Source organism: Siniperca chuatsi, linkage group LG2 (genome assembly GCF_020085105.1).
Source record: "Siniperca chuatsi isolate FFG_IHB_CAS linkage group LG2, ASM2008510v1, whole genome shotgun sequence".
NCBI lineage: Eukaryota > Metazoa > Chordata > Actinopteri > Centrarchiformes > Sinipercidae > Siniperca > Siniperca chuatsi.
In genome coordinates, this window is record NC_058043.1 from 12347167 (window position 1) to 12357678 (window position 10512).

Genomic DNA, 10512 nt, shown 5'->3' on the forward strand with positions numbered 1-10512 from the left:
ATAGTTAACCTAAAATTCTTTTTTAATGAAGATGTAATCTTATTTGCATTCACAACACTTACACTGTAGTAGTTTTAGACCTCATGCATTCATCCTTCGAGTAACTCACATATTTAGTCACACACTGCGAGAATATAAGAGTCACAGTTCTGACTGACAGGCTGTTTTCATTATTGTTAATCTGACATTTCTTAGAATTTTCTGGACAGTACAGTATATTACTGCTGAGCTGTGGGAGAAGTCGTCAAGTGTGGCGGTCACAGTATTGAGTCGTAGCTGGCAGTAGGGCGATGGATTAAAGGAGGAATTTAGAGTAGCTGTGACAGACAGAATCACCTGAGCTTCAACTGGGCCAAACACCACAAATCTCTTTGCCAAGAGATGGTGGGAAAGCCAGCATGAAAGTGCATGAAAACTACCACTCAGACAAAATATTAATATTAATTTCCCTAAATATTTGAGATCCAAATACTGTACAAATGGTGTGCTCAAATTAAAAACATTGAGATAATTATCTGAAAGTGAATTTATTTTCTATAATCATTAACATTATTATCATTTTTTTAATATATTTTTTTTATTCAGGATGTTTGCAGAAGGAGGAAGTTTGGCCCGTTGGCTCATTGTGCCCATTATAGAGCACTGCAACACAACAAAAATCAGTGTCTGCTGCTGTCCCATTAAAACTTAGTTACTTCTACTTCCCCTGAAACATTCAACACCTGCTGAGAAGCTTTTATTGGGGACACCATAAACTTTTGCTTATAGAAAACCTCCAGTGTAATACAAAAAGATGTTGCTGTCACTCCAGAAAATTAAGCTTCTCTCCATAACGTTCACTTTTTAAAGTTAGTTTTATATACATGCATTATCTTGTGCCCCTGCTCCATTATACCTGAGCTGCTTCTCTGTCCCTCCATGTGCTTCAGATCAGTAAGGAACTGGCCCTGTCAGCATGCTGCAGTTGTCTATTAAGGCTCTCAGGAAAAAACGGTCTCCCTTGTGATTAACGCTGTGGTTCTGCTTGTGTATTTGATTGACAGGCATCACCCAGGAGATGATCAACGAGACACGAGCATCAACAGAGAGGAGGATGCTGGGAGACATTCAGGAACTGCTGAGACAGGGAGAGGAGGTCAACCAACAAGACTCTCAGGGAGCCACTCTGGTAAGACTTTATGCTTTGTTCGTTTCAACCTTTCTCTACCAATCTCAATTTAAAACAATCTGACTAAATGTTTTTTTCAAGTTTATTGTCATTTTAACAAAAAACAAATTATAGCTGAATTGAAATTTCTCTTTTATGACCAGGGTATAAAGAAATTATCAAAACATCAAATGAAACATAAAAACAGTACAATAGAAGCTTGAGTTTGTTTTTAAAAAGAAAAGTGCATATGACGGAAAAAAATAAAACGATATATACAGTGTATGCATACTTAAACACGTACACAGTAGCAGTTAAAATGTGAGATGACTAGCATTATATGTGTGTATTTATTTTATTTGTAAGGGACCATGCACAATATTGTAAATGTTACTATTTGTTGTATTTTACCACAGTTAGCTTAAAGCTAAAAACAACTTAAGCCAAGTTTGAGGATACCACAATACATTACAGTGACAAAGTGCTGCTAAATAAAGAGAGTAGCAAACATTTGAATGTTATGTCAATATGCAGTTGATTCAAACTTTCCCCTTCCTGCAGCTGCTTCGTGATAAAAGTCTTCAAGTAAATAGAAGTGATTATGGCTTTTACTTTGAAGCAGCTGCTGGGTCTGTTACTGGGTACTGAGTTTAACCAATATAAGCCAACAATACCAATAACAACCAACACTGCCACTGCTGTAGCTCGAGACAATGCATAGTTTTTTTTTTTTCCTGTGGAAAATGATCTTGCTGAAAGTTTTCATTTGAAAAAGGTTTAAAAAGGAAGTACGTCTGTGATGGGACCCACCTGGTCAGCAACAATGTTTAGATTGTGGCATTCAAAGCTGTAGCACCAGCAGCCTGTATTGACACCAGACAGGGTGCATCCATAGATTCAAGCAGTGTATTTGCATTGACACCTTTTGTTATGTTGTCACAGAAACTGGGATTTATTAGACCAGCCAATATTTATCCTCTGTGGCTGTTTAAAAAAACTACAGTTAGAATATCCTTTTATAATTATTTCACATAAACTTTATTTGTTATTGTTGTTAGTGAGCAGGTTGACAAGGTTCACTCTTTCTTGGGCGAGTGGCTGTAGTTCAGTTAGTAGAGGGGATTGGCCATTAAAAGAGCACTCCACCGATTTAGCATTGCACTCTTATAACATTTTCAGACTCACAATGGACAGTTTGAAAAAGAAAAATAAGTCAAATTGATGCAACAGAACCAGAGATATTTCCCTTTTTATTCCAAACATTCTTCCTCCTTGCCAAAATCTGGCGCCTACATTACCCACAATGCAAATCGACTCTAAAAAGTTTGGTCTGAGATTCAGGTGTGTTATGCTAATAGCGGCTAATGTAGCCTCAAGCCACTAACCTCATGCAGAGATGAGGAGCGGGCAAGGTCTGGTAAGCTCACTCCACACCCCCAGATTTTTTTCAAATTTGTAGACCCAACCAACGTTTCCTCCACTGACGTCGCTTGAGGCAATTTATCAGACTTCATGCAGCTCCCTTTGGAGCCACGAAAGGCTTTATACAACTTTTTTCACATATGCAGTAGTATTTCCCAAGACCAGTAAACAGATTTTGATGTGTTAAGTAAGTAAGTACTTTATTTGTCCCCTTGGGGAAATAAATTTTTTCACTCCATTGTTATTTCTTAGGTGGAGTTCCCCTTTAATTGTAGGGGTGGTGGTTCATTTCTCAGCTCCTCCTGTCCACACTGAACCCAAAATTGCTCCCAATGTGTGTGTATGTATGGAAGAAAATGTAAGTCATAGTGGACAAAAGTTTGCCAGATGAATGTAATGCAATATAATCCATGACAAGAGCAAGCCATGAATGCTATGTCGATAAGAGAGGCCATGATCCTGAAGTTATTTAGGACATATTACTGTGTAGGCATCATTAATCATAAACTTGCAGCAGTACAAAATATGAGACTAAACACTACAGAGCTAGAAATAAGGCTAAGTAACTCCACCATAGCTGCCTCGAAGCCAGCAGATTCTGTTAAAAGTTTAAGCTGTTGTGGGTGTGTTTTTATGTGAGAAAAATGCTGCAGAAATGCACACAACTCTTATCAAATGATCGAGTATCACAGGTCTGCACTGGGTGGAAAAAGGAAATGCTGTGTAAATATTCAGGGGATCATCTGTAGTATAGGTTCACCTTTTAATGATTATGTGCTCTGCAACACTGGCTCATGAGGCTATAAAACCTTCAAAGCTAATCAGGCATTTAGAGACTCATTATAATCATCTTAAAGGCAAATCAGCTATATGATTTCAAAATGCTCTGCAGCCATAAAAGTAATCTGTTTGTGAGCAACAAATACTCCTGCAGTCATGATAGATTAGAATAAACCTGTAATAATATATGTATGCAATAACAAAAAACAATAATACATTATGAGACGTGACCGAGAATCATAGAAGCAAAATTTCACCACAGAATTCATAAAGTGATGCAAGATCAGATTGGAAATTTACTTAAAATCCAAATTAGTGGTTTTATAACTGGTGAGTCAAACAAGTAAAAGTCAGTGAAATAAAACACAATCCATCATTAGCCAAATAAGCAAAAAGCTTGTATTAATAAATGATTGGATTTAAAACATAAGATAAAAGCTTCAAACATGATGGTTCATGAAATAACAAATGACATAAAAAAATACATTTAGACAAAATAAATTAATGACACATAGCTGCTGTAGGTTTTTATCAGTACAGTCATCAAACAGTTCTGAGACACATCCTCATACTTTGCCATGGACTGTATATTGTGCATCAGTTAAGATACACATAACACTGTTTAGACATGATACATCCTTTTGAAATGCTGGTAAAAAAATTAATGAATTAATCTTTCCGATCCGAGACTCTGTATGTACCAGTTCTGCACTGGTATGTAGTGCTTCCAGTAAAATAGCCACAGCCTGGCACTAGCGCCATCTCAAGTTTTATATATTACCAAACTAACTGCCAGCAATCGAAATAGAAGCATTATAGACTTAAACAGTACTACAGTCTCGCTCGAGTACTGTGACAAAGTTTAAGGCCCTGTCAACATTGTGATCCGATCACAAGTGGACAGCTCTAAGTACAGGTGTGAATGCACCCAAGATGCATTGAGACCCGATCGCTCAGACCACATTCGGAGGTGGTCTGGGCTGTATATGGCCACATTCTTTTATCAGTGTGTACGCAGATGTGTCCTGGGCCACACTGAAGGACCGTCTACTCAACTGATGTCCTCTGTGTAAGTGGAAGTACGTACTCATCCGCGCGTCATATTAAAGGGCGAAACAACAAGAAGCCACAACAGGCAAAATGGATTCTCGTGGATGGAGTCCAGTGCCAGGAACACGCCAAGGAATAGTCTGTATTGTTTTGTTTTGTATTTGTTTTGCCAGCGTGCGAAAGACTTTGCAAACTACTACTTCTTTTTATTTCTGGCAGACAAGGCACAGGAAGTACATTAACCTCCCGCCGGTTAAAAACAACAACACATTTGGTCTTTGCAAACGGAAATGATGTGCTTATTTGCATATAGAGCAGGGAAGTGAGATCCAATCACAAGTGGTCACTCGAGACGCATGTGGAGATGCATTCTAACACCAAGTGTGAACTGACGTACTTAGAGCTGTCCACTTGTGATCGGACACATGTTAATGCCAGGTGTAAACAGGGCCTAAGTTGCTTTCAGCAGTGCAGGTGGTGACTGACTGATTGATGTTTTCCGCTCTGGGCTTACCCTAGCTGTATGCACTCGCTGCTGAGACAGTTCAGCACTACAAACCCATAGACTCGACCTGACTTGACACCAGCTCCTGTACATGCTCGCTGCCCTCGACACTTCCTGAACAAGCCAAACTACTGCCTGTGTACTGAAGAGACTGCTTTCTTCATGTACTGTTCGCTTGTTGGCCTGTGGATACTGTTCCTAGAAGGATTATGAATCATAAATTGCTTTACTTCTACTCAAAACCAGCATGTTGTATTAGTGTGCCCTGTGCTCATGTTGTTGTGCACCTTTTAGGCTACAACTGAGACTTGAAAACTCAAAAAACTCAATGATTCGAAATATTTTGTGGTCGGACCTGGTACTTAGTCAACATGACAGGCCAAGTCACCATCCAATACATGATTAATTGGCAAGTTGTGTTGTTTAATATTAATGCGTAATGGATTGTTTATTCCTTTTGGAACTGTGCTGTCATTCTTGCATGTTATGTCAAATGCATTAGAGAAGACCCAAACATCCATGGGAATGATATACAGACACTGTCTTTTGTTTCTTATAGTGAGTCACAGCCTGTGTGGATAAATCATGTTTTTTTTTTAGTATTACTGGGTAAGGGGGTGCACGGTGGCAGAGCGGCTACAGCTCGGCTTAATTGATAACTCTAAATTGCCCGTATTGAATGAATGTGTGAGTGAATGGTTGTCTGTCCTTGTCTGTGTCTGTGTTCGCCCTGCGACGAGTTGGCCACTGTCCAGGGTGTGCCCTGCCTAAGGCCCGAAGTCACTGGGATAGGCTCCAGTCACCCGCGACCCCCTAACGGGGACCAAGCGGTAGAAAATGGATGGATGGATGGATTACTGGGTAAGTGTACCTAATGAAGTCATTACTGAATTTGCAATGTTTAGAAGTTCAGTGCACTGATGCATTAAAAAGTTAAGTATGGCACGAAAACTAGTTGGCCTATAATTTCCTGAGTGGAGCGTATAATGTCAGATGCCTTAATAAAGTCTTTATTATGTATCATGGATTTAGCTATGCTGGGGAAACACAGTGACAGATCACTGGATGAAAATAGCTAAGGGACATTACATGGTAGTAGCCCAAAATAACCCTGTTAAGCTTTAAAGTCTTACCACAGATTGTCTGATTGAGCCGCTTGTCCCCCTGCTTTATGCGTCCTGTTAATCTTCATTCGAGCATGATGAAGCAAACTAGAGCATGCCTTATTAAAATCTCTGGCAAAGAAAGGGGAAGAGACCTGGAACTGGTAGGAGTGTTATGTAAGGTTAATCTTTGTATTTCCACTGAAATACATTTTGTGTCCTTGTTCTGATGTGCAGGAACAATGATTTTCATCTCTTGTGGTTGCAAATGGGTTGATCAAACTCTGAGAGGAGAAACAATTTATTTAATTTAATTCATGAAGTTCTGTCAGTTTAATTTAACTGATGCAAACAAATGACAAATCACTTCAAGGGGGAGAGAGGAAGTAAGGAAGTACAAGTACAAGTATGTTGGTGTGACAAATTCACTGTGAAAAATCTGACAAAAACACTAAAAATAAGAACTTTACAATAATGGATCACATTAATTATTTTACCTTCAAGTTAAAAAAAAGATTGCTACAAATTCCAGTTCTTGCATTAAATTCATGTGAATAAACAATTCTTGGCAAAGTTTTTCACAGGTAACAGAATATGTTTCATACTGCAGAATTAGGCACGTTTAGTTGTATATACACAAGGCACGTCAAAGTGCTGTACATAATGCATTTTTAAGAAATGACAGGAAATGCAGCATAAGGCACTGACAACAAATTAAACAGATACCATTTTACAAGAAATTGAAAATGCTTTAAAAAAAAAAAGAGTCAGTTGTAAGGGAAGTTTCTGTGGTTTCTGTGATTATTTGTAGGAAAGTACAATCCATCCTCTAAACACACTGTTCAGTCACAGGGGGCTGGAGCATGCCCCAGCATGCATTTGTATTGGACTAAATGCAGGGTAGATCTTGAACAGGTCATCAGTCCCTCACAGGCCTAACACACATAGACAGACCCAAACACCCTCAGGATCACACCTGCCGGCAGTTTAAAGTTTCCAGTTGACCTAAAGGGCATGTCTTTAGACTGTTGGCCAAAAACCGGATAAGACAGAGAGAGCTTATCCCAAAATGCTTTGGGCGAGAGGCAGGGTACACCACAGACATGCTGCGACTGATATTGTGCAAGGAAACTGAAATGCTCTGAGGAAACCATTGCAAACACAGGGACACCATATGTAAACATTAAGAAACTTGTGATTTTTGGCATTTGTGATGCTAGCGCTGTGGCTCTAGGGATGGCAATGCTGGTCAGTCCACCACTTTGGTTCAGACTGAAATATCTCAACAATGACTTGACCCCTGACTTTTCCTTTAGCGCCACCATGAGGTTGATATTGTTGGTTTTGAGTGAAATGTCTCAGTAACTTTTGGTTGGATTGGCATTGAATTTGGTTCAGACATACATGTCCCTATTAGGGTGAATTGTAATCACTTTGGCGATCCTTTAACTTCTATCTAGTGCCATCATCAGGTCAAATTTTTTATTTGTTCAATACTTTGCTTTATGGCTAAATACCTGCAAAACTAACTTATTCTCATCAGCCTCAGCTGTGCTTAGTGCTAATTAGCAAATGTTAGTATGCTAACATGCTGAACTAAGAAAGTAAACATCAGTATGTTAGCATTGTCATTGTGAGCATGTTAGCATGCTGACATTAGCATTTATACTCACAGAGCTGCAAGCATGGCTGTTTAAAAAAGGGTACTAAACCAGCATTGCCCTCCCATAACATTGTCTGACTCACAATAGACAGCTAAAAAAAAAAAGAATCAAAATTGATGCAGCAGAAGCGGATATATCATCTTTATTATTATTCCACACATTCTTTTACCTTGTCAAACTTGGTGCCTACTTTACCTCCAATGCAATTTGGCCACCAACAGTTCAGTCAGAGAGTCAGGTGTGTTATGCTAGAAGCAGCTGATGTAGCCTCGAGCAGAGATGAAGAGCAGGCTAGGGTTGTGGGGGAGGAAGTTATTCCATCATCCGACAAGCAGTTCTGAGGGAATATACTGGCCCCTTAACTGCGCACTCCCAGAATTTTCTCATTTTCGCACAGCTCCTTCTGGAGCCACAAAAGGCTTTTTTTCACATATGCAGTAGTACACCCCAACAGCTGTTAACAGACTAAAAATTAAGTCAGTGAGGAGGCTTTTATTTAGTTAAGATGCTGTGTTTGGTCAAATAATACAGAAACCTGAAATCCAGGTTTCCAGAAAGGCAATAAAACCATTCCAGGAACTGATAGACCTTAACATTCCTCATATGCTTTCAAAATGTATTCTTATTGTAGCACCTGAGATAAACATCCACTTAAACATGTCCGGTACTCAAAAATCAGGCAGGTACTCAATGATCAGGCAGCTGTTGCAATAACTGATGTGTGGTGAAGCCTGAATTTAGCCTTCACATTCTGCTTTCAAATATTTTTGGATGTTATATTGTAGATACATTTATTGTGGGTTATAAACATTGTGAACTGTCACAGAAAAAGCTGCTTTTAAAAGCCACCTAGACACTATTTAAGTTATTTTTCTCTATATACATGCTCCCTCTCCTGCGTTCTAGGAGACAGATAAGAACACTGTTGTACTAAAAATACTGCAGTTTGGGCGAAAAAAAGAAAAATTCTGCCTGTAATTTCCTTTTATGTCACTGTTTTATTTCCATGAATTCTTTTGTTTTTCTTTTTAAGTCTTGGTTTCTCTAGGCAATTTGCATTCCTCCTTTTGATTCCATTTGATTTATTTCAGTGAGTTGATACAGAATGAAAGACTTTAAAAGAAGCATTACCATATCAAGTGCATGTGTCTGAACCCCTGCAGTGTACAAGGCTGTAACTTTCCCCTGCCAAATACAGTACACCCTCATTTCCACATGAGGATCAATAATGTTGAATCTTATGTTGTGTGCTGTTCTCTCTTTCTTCAGTAACACTCCAGTGTGTATAAGCTCACGTCGTCACCAGTTGCTCAGACTCAGTCCTCTCCAGTGATGCAAGTCCTACAAACCTGCTTGTTATTTCAGACCAGTTATGTTCACCCCAAGATGTATTCCTTCTCACTAGAGTTTGAGTGGAGTGTAAGGTTTGACATAGCAACCAAATAAACCTGCCTGAAACATCATTCCTGATGTTAAAGTAGCTTTAAGGTTGTTAAAATCATCTTATACCACTCATTGAATATATGATGTAGAGCTGAAACAAGTAGTTGATTTATTAATGAATCGCTATAAAATTAATCAAGCAACAGTTGTAATTATTAAGTCATTTTTTTCAAGCAAAAATGCCAAAAATTCACTGGTTCCAGCTTTTGAATTGTAAATATTTAGTGGCTTTCTCTGTCTTCTATGATAGTAAATGTATTATCTTTGCGTTTTGGACTGCTGGTCAGTCAAAGCTAACAATTTGAAGATGTCACCTGTGGATCTGGGAACTTCAGCCTGACATATTTGGTATCTTTGGAAACTTTGATACCTCCATTACAATTTAAAATAAAGAACTGTGGGTTTGAACAATGTTTGGCTGTATAACACAAGTTTCTACTGACTGGCATGCGGGTGGTTCAGAGAGGTTAAGACTAGAGTTAATATCCTGATAGAATAGATTGTGCAGTGATTTACTCTTCTCAGCTCCTGGTATAATTGCCAGCAGGATCAGTTTTTATCTTTAACTGTTTATAAACTGAACTGCATCAACTGCAGAAGAGCGGTTCCAGCAGGACCAAGCACCCCATCAGCTTGAAATGATGGCAGAGCCTTTTTACAATGCTGTGGACCTAATTTGACAAAACATTAGTGATTGAAGGTACAGGTACCCAGTGACACACCCACATCCCCAAACTTGGATGCAAGTGAATATCTGATTCAGATTTTTGCAGGTGTAGTGTGATATCTTATACATTGTATGGTCAACATTTTTGAATTAATAGTACATCATTCTTTGTGCATAAAATACAGTGTGGATTTCACACTAAAGCCACAATTTAGATGCCAGAGCATTTCTACAGCAAATCTTGCGCACTGGAAAAATCATCATCAATCATCTAATCATCAATCTAATTGTTCGTCCTCTGTCCTTGCAGCTCCACATCACAGCAGCAAATGGCTACGTGCAGGCTGCAGAGCTGCTGCTGGAGGGGGGAGCTCGCATGGATCTGAGAGATTCAGATGGATGGCAGCCTCTTCATGCTGCAGCGTGCTGGGGTCAGGTAAGGTAAACATAACAGGAAACAGATAAGCGCACACACACAAAGGCTTCTGAAACCATTAACGTAATTTGCTGCTGTTGTTTCAGATGCATGTGGCAGAGCTGTTGGTGTCTCATGGAGCCAGTCTCAATGCCAAGACCTTTCTAGAGGAGACCCCCATCGGTATATTTACACCTCAACACTCTTATCAATACACCTGGTGGGGGGTTAAGAAAACAAATGTCTTATCTCAGCAGGGTCTCATTTCCAGCTTGTTCAGTCAATGCAAGTTTTACATCATGGGTTTGTTTAAATC

General features: G+C 39.1%; 1 protein-coding gene across 4 annotated transcripts in view; it reads left to right on the plus strand.

Moving 5' to 3' along the window:
* ppp1r16b (protein phosphatase 1, regulatory subunit 16B) overlaps positions 1 to 10512 on the plus strand; it is a 98881-nt gene that overhangs the window by 81264 nt on the left and 7105 nt on the right. For all 4 annotated transcript variants that reach the window (XM_044176244.1, XM_044176216.1, XM_044176235.1 and 1 more), the window contains exons 6-8: positions 1044 to 1168; positions 10092 to 10217; positions 10304 to 10379. In XM_044176244.1, the coding sequence (XP_044032179.1) occupies positions 1044 to 1168; positions 10092 to 10217; positions 10304 to 10379 (327 nt within the window). The remainder of the gene's footprint in view (positions 1 to 1043; positions 1169 to 10091; positions 10218 to 10303; positions 10380 to 10512) is intronic.